Here is a 16,434-nt window from a genome sequence, read left to right as displayed (position 1 = left end):
ATATCATTGATACTTACTGATTCAATCCACTTCCTATCTGTTATAATGGGAACATTTTTCAAAGTTGCACCAAATCCAGAATCAGATCCGGATCAAAATAATTTAAATACCTTGTGCTGACATCATCATACAGAAGCTGTATACCAAGTTTGAAGTCAATCAGAACTGGAGTTTTGGGGAAGAAGACGATTGAAATGTTTTCTCCAGAACAGCCCATGTAAAAGTTTCCATAAGTTCCCGGATCCAGAAGAAGATCCTGATCAGCATGTGGACATTATGTTTTGGTCATCTCCCCATCAGGGCTGGACTGTAGAAATTTACACTGGATATCATTTATATTTACTGAGTTATTGCATCCATCCACTTCCTATTTCTCATAATGGGGAAATTTTTCAAAGTCGCACCAAATCCAGAATCAGATCCGGATCCAAATAATTTCACTAACTTTTGTTGACATCATCATAAAGAAGCTGTGTACCAAGTTTGAAGTTAATTAGAATTGTAGTTTCGGAGAAGAAGACGATTGAAATTTTTGTAACGGACAACGACAGATGACGACAACAGATGACAACGACGACGACAGACGCTGCATGACGACAATAGCTTACAGCCTGTCGGCCGGTAAGCTAAAAACAAGACAAAAACAACTGAAAAGACAAAACTAGTCATTAACAATTTAAAATCTGTAAAAACACACAAAAAATGATGAAAAAGATGTATGAGGCATAAAACATAAGATGAAAACACATCTGTAGATTTTGATTGAATACCTCAAAATAACTAAACTTTAAAAAAATGTATTTGCCAATTTTAAGTTAAATAAAGCCTAATTGCTAAAATAAGGGTAATTACTGACATATAATTACATGGATTCAAATTGAAAGTTATACAATATGTTACAAATTGAAGTAACAATGTAATTACGTTACAAATTATACTTATACATATAATGAGTGGGTACAAAATGACTTTAGTGTGCTTTCCAATAGAATGAGTTACATTTTCTTTAAAAGAAACCTAAATCTGTATTCTTTTACCTTGTACTACATATCCCATGATGCACTTTTATATTCTCAAAGAGTGAACAAGTAAAACGTCAAACCTCCGAAGCTTTTTCGACACCAGTTGTCTGTCCAACATGGCGGAGATGTAACTCTGCTTATACACAATGGTTTAACCACAGAGCAGACAAACATCTTTCTTTTGTTATCACTACAGATTAAAGAGCAGTGACTAAGAGTCCAAACAGAGAGTTTAGAAATAGTGTCGAATCTGCGGCTCTTTTTGACAACCGCTTCCAATCCAAAATGGCGGACCTGTCGCGCTGTGTTGTGTAGCAGAGCGGCGGCTATTAGCTTCAGATGGTGCTAACATCCTCTACGACTAAACAGCGCAATAAACGCGGCGAGTGTTAGCCTGCGTTAATGCATGACACTAAAAATACAACTGTTGTCACCTTGTTGACTATTTACAGTTAACCTAGTAGTTCATTGTGTGTTAGACGCGTTACTGTTACAGTCAGACGAGCTACAGCTATTGAGCTAAGCTAAGCTAGCGTCTGCAGACGTTATCCAGCCGGCTAGCATCGGAGCTCATGTCAACACTGACTAACTGACCAAACGGCTGCTCGTAACCAGGTCTAAAACAGTTCAAGGTGGTTAAAGACATCTCCTCAGATCAGTCATGAATAGACGAGACGGTAGGTTCAGTGCTGAAGTCTCCGGTGTTGTCTGTTTAGATGTTAGCATGTCATTAACCCACTTTAATTAACACAGCATGGTTTACACATGAATCAACAGACGGGTAGATGTGTTCATTATTAGGCTTCTTTTCAAACCTGCACTCTCCTTTTCCTCCGTTATTTGGGCTAAAAATGATGCACGAAAGCTTCACATAATTATTCCCACAGTTCACCGTCAAAACACACCAAGATAAACAGAATAAGGTGTAATGCGACATTACAAGCTAAGAAAACCTTTTACCTCCAAAGTTAATGGGTTAATATCGATTAGTCAACACGTTTCTCTGATTCACCTTTTGAAGAAAGCCGTTGATGAAAAGTGTGAAGATAAAAACTCATATGGACAATTATCTCAATAAATGTCAATTTCAAGGCTCCTGAAGGAGAAACCAGGTGGTTATTTGTGTTTGCCAGTCACTTATAAAACATAAAACAAAAATAAAACAATCTAAATTGACTGTCATTATGAAAATATACCTAAAGTGCAGGAATGTTGTTGATTGAGAGCTTTTATGTCCATTTATATGTATTTAGATGAAATGCTTTACACATATTTTCACAGCATCACAATAAAATTTAAGAAATTAGTGCAATATGAGAGATGAAAGCTATGTAAAAGACATTTTCTTTTTTAGTGGTTTTAACTCGTCATGAGAATGATTATATAATAATTGTCAGTTCAACATTAGAATCAACAGGAGGACAATTAAAGAAAGGATGAGGAATAGATTTTTTTCCATATGTATTGGTGAAAGTATCTCACCCACTTCATATCAGATATTTGAACCTAAATATGATCATAAATATGTAAGGTTGTTTTCCCTGTGACTGCAGAAGTCGAGGTTGTGAGTTCTAACACCACTGTCTGACCCTCCATCAGGTGACGGAGGTTCTCGGAGGAACCATGACACCGTTCAGGACCATGATGCGAGCCAGACTTCACCCGTCATCGCTGCCTTTAAAGGTAACTGCATCCTCAGCAGAGGGAAGGGAGGAAGGGAAACACTTTTCAGCATCTTTAACTGATTTTTTATTTCCAGTTTTCCAGCAAGAACTTGACACCAAACATGACAAATATGAGCGTCTGGTGAAGATCAGTCGTGACGTCACCATCGAAAGCAAAAGGACCATTTTCCTTCTGCACAGAGTAACCAGGTACGGAGCATTTTATGGAAGAGTTCATGTCCTGTTAGGTGTTTTTGGTCGTTTTTCTTTTTTATTAAATGTTTCAATACTTGTGTTTTTTTTTTTATGTGATTCTCCTCTCATTCTGTCTGTTGTGTATTAACTATGTTTTTTGTAAATGCTGCAGATAGAGGGTCCTTCACTCTGACTCTGTTTTTTTACCTGTTGTCAGCGTCCCCGATGCTGAAGACATCCTGAACGAAGCAGACGTGAAGCTGGACGGAGTCAGGCAGAAGATCGGTCTCATCGCTGAGGAGCTGAGAGGAGAAGACATCCACCAGTTTCACAGAGCGTTCACTCCAGGTGAGTCAAACCTTCACCTGCTGGACAAACAGAGTTGAATGAAGGTAATGACACTTACTGTGGTTCTGTCATTTTCATGTAAGATGATGTTTCATTCAGTGACAGTGGGACAGCTGTTCATTTCCATCAATAAATGACTGAAACGACAACACACTCAGATTATTACTACAGACAATATTCCAATTTCTGTTTAAAATACACATATTACTGATAATTTTCTTTCTATTTTCAGCTCAAACAAACTTGAATAAGTATTAAAAAAAAATACAAAAACATAAGAAAAGATTGAGGTTTAGTGTTTTGTTTTGTTTTTTTTTCATATTATCTCCATCTGCTAAGTGTAATACTGCCATATTCTTCTGCTTTTATTAGTTTTTAAATATCTCTTTTCTTGTTTCTGTTTTGGTTTGTTTTACGGTGTTTATACATGAAAAATTGAAAAACACTGACAACTAGATACAGTATATAAATATTACATGTTACATTGTCTATTTCCATCAGTAAAACTAGAAGAATGAAACTAAAACACACTGCAATTATTATTATTATAGACAGTATTGTGATTTCTGTAAAAATACACGCATTACTGATCATTTTGTTTGTATTTTCAGCTCAGACAAAGTTGAATTAGTATAAAAATGCAAGTAAAGACTTAGATTTAGTGTTTTTTTTCTGTAGTATCCCTAAAATAACGAAAACTGAAATAATACCCTTGTCCAGACCCTTTATTTAAACTGCTGCTGTTGTTGGTTTTTTGTGATGGTCTAATGTTCAGTGTGGTTCAGTGGAGTTCTGCTGTGTTTTGTATAAACAGGAACTATGCGTCTGAGCCGTTGGACTTTGTCTCAGAGGTAAATAAAGCTCTGCGTGTGTTTTTCCAAACAGCCGGAGCTGTTTGTCCTTTTCGCTCTGCTCGTCTTATCTGTAATTGCGAGGTGACTGATTGTGTGAGAGCGTGACATCGATACGAGCCTGGATCCGACAGACACGCCCTCTGATAACGGCGTTTCCCCCCAGCGTCGGTATCAGTCTTAAATGTAGTCCAAATGTCTGCGGACTCGGAGGGAAACATTAGCGGAGCGAAGCAGCGCTGTTATCTGGTGGAAGTCGTTTTTAGATTGAGGTCACTCAGAAATCACCACTGCATCCTCCGACGTGACCACTGGCAGTTCCCACCAATTAGACCCTTCATTTTTATCAGCTTTATTAGATTTGGGTCTGAGTTCTGAGGCTGTCGGCTGGACCTGAAGACTCCAGTTCTGGACTGGCTCCGTCTGGTGTTTTTGTGATGTCGGGACCTTTTTAAAGCAGGGACGTTAAAGCAGCGCCTGCCTTTGATCCCAAATGTTTGTTCAAATGTGTCCAACTCCAGTCAGATCCTAATTATCTCTAATCCATTAGTCCAGTGTCAGACTCATTTTAGTTCAGGGGCCACATACAGCCTAATATGATCTGAAGTGGGCCGGACCTGTAAAATAATATAAATAACAGGATAAAAACTTCTAAATAATGTAAACTCTAAAGTATTCTCTGTTATTGAGTGAAAAAAAAGTCAAATTCCATAATGAAAATGTTTACCATCTACAAACTGTACTCAAATATAACATGAACAAATATGAATAACCTGAAAATTCTAAAGAAAAATAAGTGTAATTTTAACAATATTATGCCTCAGTTTATCATTTACACATGTACATTATAATTTATAGATCACAGTGTGCACAAATGCACCAAACATTTAAACAACAGCTAGAATATTATTAAAATTCCACATACTTCTCTTAAGACCTTTCTGGTTGTCCACATTTTTTATAAAAGGGCTCGTCTAAATGTAAACATTTTTGTGTATTTGACTTTTTTTACACTAAAAGAGAAAAAAATGTGATTTGCATTATTTAAAGGTTATTATGATAGTATTTTACTGGTTCTGACCCACTTTGGGTTGAATTGACCTAAAATGATTTTTACATCCTTGATCGTTAATATATTCAGTATAATTTTTGCATTTCACACATTCATCCCATGAGCTGGATTGGACCCTTTGGTGGGCCAGTTTTGGCCCCCGGGCCGCATGTTTGACACCTGTGCATTAGTCTGTCTGTGTTTCTGCACCTGAATCACTTCCTACACACTGAACAACTTCATACATGACTCCATCATAAACACAGTCTACTTGTTTACAGAACAAATCCAAACATCACTCAGGCCTTTTTGGAAATTTTGTCACAAAGTGCATTGTGGGAATATGAGTTCCCTGCAGGTTCAGTTTGTCTGTTGGTGAAGTTGAACCCACATGTGTCCTTTACCTCCATCCACCGACTAGACTCATTCTATAAAACAGCCCTGGTGGACTGAAGTTTACCTCAGAACCATTTGGATAATTTTCTACCAGAATCTGTGAGAAACCACTTTCGCATGGTCGTCATTCCTACAATGCACTTGGTAATATGATGTTTGGGTTTGTTCTGTAAACAAGTGGACTGTGTTTCTGATGGAGTCATCTCCGAAGGTGTTCACTGTGAAGTGATTCAGGTGCAGAGGCACAGACAGACTAATGCAGGGTTTTTCAACCTTGGGGTCAGGACCCCACGTGGGGTCGCGTGGAATTCAAATGAGGTCCTCTAGAATTTCAAGTAATTGATAAAAAAAATTACCAAAAAACATCTGTGTTGAGTGTACAGAGCCAATCCCAATCCATTTCAGACAAACTGTGGTTGTGAAACTGCAGCACTGTGGTTCTGTTTCTCTGTCAAATGTTCATTGTGGTCAGTTTCAGATGCTGCAGCTCTTTCAGAATTCATAGTTTCAGTTCGTGTTTGTTCAGTATTAAAGGTCCCGTATTATGCAAATCTCACTCTGTGACAGTTTTCTTATAGTAGTGTGTGTTGCAGTAGCCTCATTATGAGGTTCGAATTTGAAAACTGTCTGTTTCCTCCCTGCCTTGCTACACCACATTTAGTGAAAATGCTCAAACAGCCGAGTTTGAGTTGGGTCCACTTATGACGACATAAGCGGATTTAACTCCTCCCCCTGACTGTGCCCCCACCCTGGCAAAGCGAGCCCCGCCCTGGCGAAGTACCTCTTAGGCAACAAACATGGCGAAGGCGAGACACGCAAGTTGTGGTGTTGTTGGCTGCACATACCAACGCAAAAGTTTATTTTTGCTCCCCACTTCTGAGCCTCTCCGTAAAAAGTGGCTGGATTCTGTCTGTGATGGTCATGGACCAAACAACATTCCCAAACGCTTGTATGTGTGTGCCCGGCATTTCACGGACGAGTGTTTTTCGAACATGGGCCCATACAGCTCCGGCTTAGCACAAAGACTCCGAATCAAGAAGGACGCAGTACCAACGCTTCGTGACCCAAGTACAAGTGTGGGAGATGTAAGTTCTTATTATTTTTTTGTATCTTTACTGCATAACCCTACATTACGGATAAGCTGGTGGTTGTTGATGTGTGCGTCTAACGTTAGCATGGCAGCTAACATAGCTCGGTTACTGCTGCTAACGTTTGCGTCCCCGTTGACATGCAAGAGCTGATAATATCGAGAGACATTCAACAGAACTACTTTGAACACGGGCCTTTTGTGGTTGGCATCAGTAGAGTTAGCATCAAGCTTGTTAGTAGCTGCCTGCATTAGTGGCGGCAGGCGTCTTTCTGTGTCAGGTCCACGAACCCGACACAACACCGCCGTTTTCCGTCGGGGCTCAATCACGCCTCAAGGCAAAGAAAGCCAGTGTTTGGAAAGACGTTCTGTCTGAGACGTGTATTGTAGACGAGAGAGCCATGGCTTCACAGTCAACATTAGCGCGTAGTACCGCTAGCGGAAGCCGCGTCCTCTCCCAGAGAGGGGAGGGGGAGTGGGCGTGGACAGATGCGTTCATTTGCATACCCGGAAGCAGGCCCAGAAACAGCCTGTTCTGAGGAGGGCTGGTGAGAGGGACTTTTTCGACCGCTGAAACTCCAAAAAAAGGATGATTTTGGGGCGAACAAACTTAAATACTATGTTTTTGGGCTTCTGAGACCTATATGACGTGACTGAAAAATAGCATAATACGGGACCTTTAATTGTCAGCCTTGTAAATCCAAGATGGAGTGACTGTACATATCCTGACCAAAGAAAATCCAAGTCTCCCTTTGTGCAGTAATCTATACCTGGCTTTACTGCCTCCGTCCATAATAATATATATTATATAGACTAAATGTCCTCTAAAGTTGACCTGGATTTGAAACATAGGATAGAAAACTTTTACAGAATCAAAAACTAATCCCCCCCCCCAAAAAAAAAAAAAAAAAATCTCCATTTTCACTGTCTGGGGTCGCCAGAAATTTGTGATGTTAAAATGGGGTCAGGAGTAAAAAAAAAAGGCTGGGAACCACTGGATCTGACTGGGATTGGACACATTTGAACAAACATCTGAGATCAAAGTCAGAAACTGATTTAAATTCATTTAGTTCAGGTTCAACATTCGACTCAATATGATCTAAAATGAGTCAGACCAGGAGAAGAAGTAACATCGTAACCTATAAATAATGTCGACTCCAATCTTTTCTGTTTTAGAGTGAAAAAAGTCAAGTTACTTTATGAAAATGTTTCCATCTACAAACTATCCTTTAAAAATGTGAATGTTCACATTTTTTGTCATTTAAACATTACATCTTAGATTCACTGCAAAACAAAGCGACAATGCATTGGTTTCAGTAAAAACAGATAAAACTAGTCTGTATAAAAATATATAAACATTCATAAATGAATAATCCACATAATAAAATCTATGATGAAAACTATGCTATTTCAATGTTTAGAAAGTATTGAACTGAATATGACACAAATATTGTACAGACTTCAGGGTAAAGTTAGAGAAGCAACAAATTAATGAAAATGAACAAAATAATCAACAAAATGAAGAAAAAGAAAAGAAAACAAACAAATGAAGGAAAATGAACAAAATAATCAACAAAATGAAGAAAAATAAAAGAAAACAAACAACAAATGAATGAAAATGACCAAAATAATCAACAAAGTGAAGAAAAATGAAGAAAAATAAAAGAAAACAAACAACAAATGAATGAAAACAACCAAAATAATCAACAAAATGAAGAAAAATGAACAAAAAAATCAACAAAATGAAGAAAAATGAACAAAAAAATCAACAAAATGAAGAAAAATAAACAAAAATAAAAGAAAACAAACAACAAATGAACGAGAACGACCCAAATAATCAGTAAATGAAGAAAAATGAACAAAAATAAAAGAAAACAAACAACAAATGAATGTAAATGAATTCAATATTCAGTGAAATGTCCATAAATGATCCAAAATGAACCAAACTGATTCAAATGAAAGTGAAATCACTGTTGTGTTTGAGGTGCATTGGACTTTTCAGTGTCATAGATAGTCATGGTCTTCAGATCCAAACCCTGTGACATCCTGATCTGAACCGTCCTCGTCCACGCGTTGTCGTCTTCTCGCCGCCGTCCTCGTCCGACAGCGCTGACCCTCAGACGCAGGTGGACGCCGTCCTCCTCCCACCTCCTCCCGCCTCCTGGTCCGCATTCACGGAGGAGACGCTGCCTTTGAACGCCTCCTAAAGTAAACTCAGCAGAGTCCTTCCGTCCTGCCATTATTGGCTCATTGTTTACACAGGAGCAGAAAACAAACGAGGCTCATCGGCCAATCAGAAGACGCCACAGGAAGCACGCCTTATTCCACGTATCGCCTTCGTCTGTCACCGAGCAGATACGATGAGCGTTATAGACAATAAATGAAGAAAAACGGAAAAAAGACGCAAAGTCAGATGAAAATGAAGAACCACGACTTTACTGATAATTATCACCAGTTAAGACTCCTTTAATGGATGATTTAATTTAACCTGATTTAATCTGTAAAGGAAAATGAGCAGTAGTTTTAACAGACAACATCATATCACTCCTATCCTTGCATCCCTCCACTGGCTCCCTGTGTTTTAGAATTGATTTTAAGATTTTACTGATCACTTTTAAAGCTCGAATGGGCCTGGTCCCAAGTTATATAGAAGAAATGCTAGTTGACTACGAGCCAGCACGCAGCCTTAGATCCTCGGGGGGGCAGAGGGCTCCTGGCTGTTCCAAAGTCGAGGCTTAAATCAAAAGGTGACCGGGCCTTTTCCATCAGAGCCCCTCGACTTTGGAACGGCCTGCCCCAGGAGATAAGGCTTGCGGAATCAGTAACATCTTTTAAATTACTTCTTAAAACACATTTTTATAGACTTGCTTTTATGCGATGTCTGTCCCCTTTTTTGACCTTAATTTTTAATTTTAATTTTTAAATTTGATCCTGTTTGATTATTAACTTGTTCTTACATCTCTCTAATTGTGTTGCTTCTGTTTTAGTGTTTTTACTCGCTTCGTGTATCCTGCTGTTGTGCCCTCTGTCAAAGCACTTTGTAATCTTTGTTTTTAAAGGTGCTATACAAATAAAGTTATTATTTTATTTTTGTCTGATTTTAACCGAAAGATCTACTACTTTTAGATCAGATCAGATTATATTAGATTAGATTAAATCAGATTAGATTAGTGTATTAGTATATTAGCAAGGTCCTGGGTTTGATTCCAACACCAGTCGATGGGGGGTGGGACCTTTCTGGGTGGAGTTTGCATTTTTTCCCCGTGTCTGCGTGGGTTCTCTCCGGGTACTCCGGCTCCTCCCACCATCCAAACACATGCACTGATAGGTTAATTGGTTAATCTAAATCGCCCATAGGTGTAAATGTGAGAGTGATTGTCTTTATATGTTCAGCCCTGCGATGAACTGGAGGCATGTCCAGGGTGAACCCCGCCTTCGCCCATAGGTAGCTGGGATAGGCTCCAAGTGACCCCCCGTGACCCTAGTGAGGATAAAGCGGGTTCAGAAAATGAATGAATGATTCGATTTGATTCGATCACATTAGATCAGATCAGATTAGATTAGATTAGATCAGATTAATTATATTAGATTTTAATCAGATGTACTGAGGCGACGTGTAATAAACTCATTCAGTCAATTCTCTTTAATAGTTACCTCCGCCAAGGAGGTTATGTTTTTGCCAGGGTTTGTTTGTTTGTCTGTCTGTCTGTTTGTTTGTCTGTCTGTCTGTTTGTTTGTCTGTCCGTTAGTGTGCAACATAACTGAAAAAGTTATGGACAGATTTTGATGAAATTTTCAGGGTTTGTTGGAAATGGGATAAGGAAGAAATGATTAAATTTTGGTGGTGATCGGGGGGGGGGGGGGGGCAGACCAGAAAATTTCATCAAAATCTGTCCATAACTTTTTGAGTTATGTTGCACACTAACGGACAGACAGACAGACAAACAAACCCTGGCAAAAACATAACCTCCTTGGCGTGGGGGGGCCCACGGGGGGGGGCCACTGATCAGCCTTGGCGGAGGTCTGCGCTCTCCGAGTGCTTCTAGTTTTAAATACTTTTTCTGTGTTTCGTTAATTTATGTAGAATCTAAAATAAACTGAACTAAAGCTTGATCCTGAGTAAAAGTTGATGAAATCCTGTTGTTTGAACTGATCCATAAAAGATGAAACAAGCGCTGGACGTGAAAATACGACGCTGACATCTATGATTGTGTGAAGGTTCATTTCGTCAACTTCATTGACAACAGTGACTTTTTTGCCAAAAATCATCAAATGCTCGTTTTCTGATCAAGTTTTTTTGTGTTTCCTGAAAAACCTGACAAAGTGACTCAGCTGGTCATATGAAACAGTGTTCATGAACGCCGTGGTGTCAGACGCTCTTCTACTCACCTACAGCTCATCATCTACACAGTGTCGTCGTTATGTCAGAATGTTTTTCATACGTTTGTTTTGAACTTTTTTCCTTTTTTTTTGCATTTCATCAACTTTAGCCATTAACAAAAATACCAAATACACAGTAAGTGTCAGATTTTAACCCTTTAAAAACCAGGTTTACCACAAACTAACATGAGTTTGACGTCTGTTCAGGTCCAGGTTTGGGTCTATGGTTCTGGTTCTGGTTCTAACTCCTTTGGTCTAGTCCAGGTTCCCCTCGGCTCCAGCTCGGACCGTCTCTGACTCCTGATGAGTTGTGTTTGGTTTTTTTTTTTGTGGTTCAGGGATCCAGGAGTACGTGGAGGCCGTGTCCTTCCAACATTACATCCGCCACCACAGCCTAATCAGCCTGGAGGAGATCAATGCCAGACTGGTGTTCATGAGGACGGAGACGCACGAGCACAAGGTACGTCTGCACAACACCCACACTTCCAACAGAACCAGGGCCTTAGACCAGGACCGGCAGACTGGACCGGACCAGTCAAATATAGACATGATGACTTAGAAAGAGTAAGACCATCTTTTTGTCTTTATTTTAGTGTGAAAAAAACTAACATTAAATTAGAAAAAAATGTGAATAACATGAACAACCTGAACTTATTGAAGAAATATCAGTGTAATTTTAACAATATTATGTCTCGGTTTATTATGAACAGAATGTACAGACCCAGTGGATCCACAAATACACCAAACATTTAATAACAGACAGAATATTAGTAAAATTACACTGATTTATATGAAGACAGTTCAGTTTAGTCACATTTTACTGTTAAAGGATAGTTTGTACATGCAAATATTTGTGTCATTTAATTTTACTTTTTTCACATTGAATCAAGAAGAAAATTGGGCGTCATCATTATTTATAGGTTAATATTTATGCTTTTATTTCATCTAATATCACACTGGGGTGTTTGTGGGCCCTGAACTAAAACCAGTTTGACTCCTTTTATGTTTAACGTATACAGTGTCATTTTAGCACTTTGGGCCGGATTGGATCCTTTATGTATTTTAGCGCATTTTTTAATATATATTTTATCATATTTTTTGTATATTTTATCATATTTTTGGTGTATTTTAGTCTATTTTAGCATATTTGTTTTGTACTTTGGCTCATTTTAGTACATTTTGTGTATTTTAGGATATTTTTGTGCATTTAAATGTATTTTTTGTGCATTTTATTGTATTTTAGCATATTTTATTGTATTTTTTATGTATTTTAGGATATTTCCTTGTGTATTTCAGTGCATTTTAGAACATTTTACTGTATTTTAGGATATTTTTGTGTATTTAAGTGCATTTTTATGCATTTTATTGTATTTTAGTGTATTTTAGTGTATTTTTAAAAGTATTTTAGTGTATTTTAGCAAATTTTCTTTTGTATTTCAGTGGACTTGAAAACATTTTAGTGTATTTTAGGATATTTTAATGTATTTTTTGAAGTATTTTAGTGTATTGTCTTGTGTATTACAATGCACTTTAGTGTGTTTTAGGATATGTTAATGTGTGTTGTTGTTTTGTTTTTTTTAAGTATTTTAGCATGTTTCCTTGTGTATTTCAGTGCACTTTAGTACATTTTAGTGTATTTTAGGATATTTTGTTATATTTTAGCATACATTTTTTAAGTATTTTAGCATGTTTCTTTGTGTATTTCAGTGCACTTTAGTACATTTTAATGTATTTTAGGATATTTTAATGTATTTTTTTTAAGTATTTTTGTGTATTTTAGCATGCTTTCTTGTTTATTTCAGTGCACTTGAGTACATTTTAGTGTATTTTAGGATATTTTAATGTATTTTTTAAAAAGTATTTTAGTGTATTTTCTTGTGTATTACAGTGCACTTTAGTGTATTTTAGGATATTTTAATGTATTTTTTGAAGTAATTTAGTGTATTTTCTTGTGTATTACAGTGCACTTTAGTGTATTTTAGAATATTTTAATGTATTTTTTTTTACAGTATTTTAGCATGTTTCCTTGTGTATTTCAGTGTACTACATTTTAGTGTATTTTAGCATGTGTCCTTTTGTATTTCAGTGTATTTTAGTACATTTTAGCGTATTTTAGCATGTGTCCTTGTGTATTTCAATGCACTTTAGTACATTTTAGTGTATTTTAGCATGTGTCCTTGTGTATTTCAGTGCACTTTAGTACATTTTAGTGTATTTTAGCATGTGTCCTTGTGTATTTCAGTGCACTTTAGTACATTTTAGTGTATTTTAGCATGTTTCCTTGTGTATTTCAGTGCACTTTACTACATTTTAGTGTATTTTAGCATGTGTCCTTTTGTATTTCAGTGTATTTTAGTACATTTTAGTGTATTTTAGCATGTGTCCTTGTGTATTTCAGTGCACTTTAGTACATTTTAGTGTATTTTAGCATGTGTCCTTGTGTATTTCAGTGCACTTTAGTACATTTTAGTGTATTTTAGCATGTGTCCTTGTGTATTTCAGTGCACTTTAGTACATTTTAGTGTATTTTAGCATGTGTCCTTTTGTATTTCAGTGTATTTTAGTACATTTTAGTGTATTTTAGCATGTGTCCTTGTGTATTTCAGTGCACTTTAGTACATTTTAGTGTATTTTAGCATGTGTCCTTGTGTATTTCAGTGCACTTTAGTACATTTTGGTGTATTTTAGCATGTGTCCTTGTGTATTTCAGTGCACTTTAGTACATTTTAGTGTATTTTAGCATGTGTCCTTATGTATTTCAGTGCACTTTAGTACATTTTAGTGTATTTTAGCATGTGTCCTTGTGTATTTCAGTGCACTTTAGTACATTTTAGTGTATTTTAGCATGTGTCCTTGTGTATTTCAGTGCACTTTAGTACATTTTAGTGTATTTTAGCATGTTTCCTTGTGTATTTCAGTGACTTTAGTACATTTTAGTGTATTTTAGCATGTGTCCTTGTGTATTTCAGTGCACTTTAGTACATTTTGGTGTATTTTAGCATGTGTCCTTGTGTATTTCAGTGCACTTTAGTACATTTTGGTGTATTTTAGCATGTGTCCTTGTGTATTTCAGTGCACTTTAGTACATTTTAGTGTATTTTAGCATGTGTCCTTATGTATTTCAGTGCACTTTAGTACATTTTAGTGTATTTTAGCATGTTTCCTTGTGTATTTCAGTGACTTTAGTACATTTTAGTGTATTTGGTTTTGTGATTGGCTCGTTTCCAGACACAGGTAGAAACAGATTATTGTAAGTCGACCTGGCCCAGGCAGGTGGGCTGGTTTTACTCATGCGGTCTGTCCTCTGGTGGTTTACCTCTGGTCCAGGGTTCGTGTGAAGCCCCGCCTCTCAGTGCCCAGGTGCTGACCTTCCAGGTGACGCCCTCAGACTACCTGCTGGGCGTGGCCGACCTCACCGGGGAGCTGATGAGGATGTGCATCAGCAGCGTGGGCAACGGCGACATCGACACGCCGTTCCGCCTCAGCCAGTTCCTGCGGCAGATCCACGACGGCTTCTCGTACATCGGGAACACGGGTCCGTACGAGGTCTCCAAGAAGCTGCACACGCTCCGTCAGAGTCTGGGCAAAGTGGAGGACGCCTGCTACACCCTGCGCGTCCGCGGCTCCGAGATCCCCAAACACATGTTGGCCGACGTCTTCTCCAGTCGGACGACGCTCATCGACCCCGACGAGGGAGTGGTGTAGGTCCCGCCCACTCCAGGATCACCCTGGGTTACGCCCTCTGTACTGACACTGGAACCGGGTCTCTGTGGGCGGAGCGCCGGGTCGGACGACAGCCAATCAGGACCATTGAAGAGAAAAAAAATGGAGTAAAACATCCAGAGTCAAGATCATATGTGAATATTCTGTGAAGTTAAAGACGGACGTTTATGAGAATCTGCAGGAAAAATGACTGAGACTGACCTGAGATCAGTCTGAAAACCTCTGATATAAATTCACTTCCATGGTTCTGTTTTCTGATGTTAGTCTCATAGAATATTCATGGTTTTTTCTATAAATTATGACGTTAATCTGAATTTTTTGGTGAAATATTTCAGTGAAGCAGCTCTGAATATCTGAGATTAAAGTCATAATTCTACTGGAATATATGTTTACTGAGGTCATTTAATTTTACAAGAAAAAAGTCAAAACTGAGCTGATATTAGTGTCATTCAGTCTTAAATTTACTGTTAAAGAAAAAAGGATTATTCATTAAAAAAAAAAAAAAAACCTGCAGTTTGAGTTTAGAAACAAGTTTTATCTCCGAATATTCACGTTACTGACAGAAACTACATTTTTTTTCTTGTAAATGTTTCATTTTTTTCTTCAAAAATTTACTCGTTAATCAGATCATCAGTTTTTCTTCTACATTTTAATCTGATCAAATCTAAACTGAATTTTCTGATGATGGAAAAACATGAACCAAACCATAAAACCAGGATGTGTTTCATCTGCGAATGTTCACTTTGTTCCTCCTTAAACACTGATGTTAAGTTTTTTCTCCTTGTGTTTTTTTCCTTTCATTGAGCTGGTTCTGGTTCTAGTACTGGTCCTGGTTCTAGTCCTGGTTCTGGTTCTGGTTCTAGTCCTGGTCCTGGTTCTAGTTCTGGTTCTAGTCCTGGTCCTGGTTCTAGTCCTGGTTCTGGTTCTGGTTCTAGTCCTGGTCCTGGTTCTAGTACTGGTCCTCGTTCTAGTTCTGGTCCTGGTTCTAGTTCTGGTTCTAGTCCTGGTCCTGGTTCTAGTCCTGGTTCTGGTTCTGGTTCTAGTCCTGGTCCTGGTTCTAGTACTGGTCCTGGTTCTAGTTCTGGTCCTGGTTCTAGTTCTGGTTCTAGTACTGGTCCTGGTTCTAGTCCTGGTTCTAGTTCTGGTTCTAGTCCTGGTTCTAGTCCTGGTCCTGGTTGTATTCCTCCTCCAGATGGCGGTCCATTTTAGTTTACATATGTTCCATTTGTTCTGTTGCCGTTGGCAACGGCTCTGTGTCTTTTCTCTGATTTTCATCTGATGACTCCAGTTGTTTTCTTGAATAAAGGTTTTGTGCCAAATCTCCCATGATTCCTTGCGTTGATAATATCTGAGTGTGTGTTTTTACATCCGTCCTCTATTGTGCTCTGATCATCTCAGGTGAGGCCATCAGCTGCAACAGCCCCTCTAACCAAACAACAGCCCCTCTAACCAAACAACAGCCCCTCTAACCAAACATCAGCCCCTCTAACCAAACAACAGCCCCTCTAACCAAACATCAGCCCCTCTAACCAAACAACAGCCCCTCTAACCAAACAACAGCCCCTCTAACCAAACAACAGCCCCTCTAACCAAACAACAGCCCCTCTAACCAAACAACAGCCCCTCTAACAAAACAACAGCCCCTCTAACCAAACAACAGCCCCTCTAACCAAACAACAGCCCCACCAACCAAACAACAGCCCCTCTAACCAAACAA

The 16,434-nt window shown here is 38.3% G+C and overlaps 1 protein-coding gene across 1 annotated transcript; it reads left to right on the top strand.

Annotated features, from left to right (window-relative positions):
- The first annotated feature begins 1,149 nt into the window (after positions 1 to 1,149).
- LOC115433834 (translin-associated protein X-like) lies at positions 1,150 to 15,207 on the top strand. Its single transcript, XM_030155378.1, has 6 exons — positions 1,150 to 1,699; positions 2,622 to 2,705; positions 2,782 to 2,896; positions 3,099 to 3,229; positions 11,333 to 11,454; positions 14,322 to 15,207. Exons 1-6 carry the CDS (start codon positions 1,684 to 1,686, stop codon positions 14,697 to 14,699), a joined length of 846 nt encoding a protein of 281 aa, XP_030011238.1. The 5' UTR covers positions 1,150 to 1,683; the 3' UTR covers positions 14,700 to 15,207.
- Positions 15,208 to 16,434: the final 1,227 nt, after the last annotated feature.

Source organism: Sphaeramia orbicularis, chromosome 15, assembly GCF_902148855.1.
Source record: "Sphaeramia orbicularis chromosome 15, fSphaOr1.1, whole genome shotgun sequence".
Lineage (NCBI taxonomy): Eukaryota > Metazoa > Chordata > Actinopteri > Kurtiformes > Apogonidae > Sphaeramia > Sphaeramia orbicularis.
This window is presented reverse-complemented; position numbering and strand designations above follow the sequence as displayed.

Coding starts and splice junctions, on each gene's coding strand:
- LOC115433834 (XM_030155378.1), top strand. Junction 2,706..2,781: donor CGTCATCGCTGCCTTTAAAG/GTAACTGCATCC, acceptor TTTTATTTCCAG/TTTTCCAGCAAGAACTTGAC. Junction 11,455..14,321: donor CGGAGACGCACGAGCACAAG/GTACGTCTGCAC, acceptor CCTCTGGTCCAG/GGTTCGTGTGAAGCCCCGCC.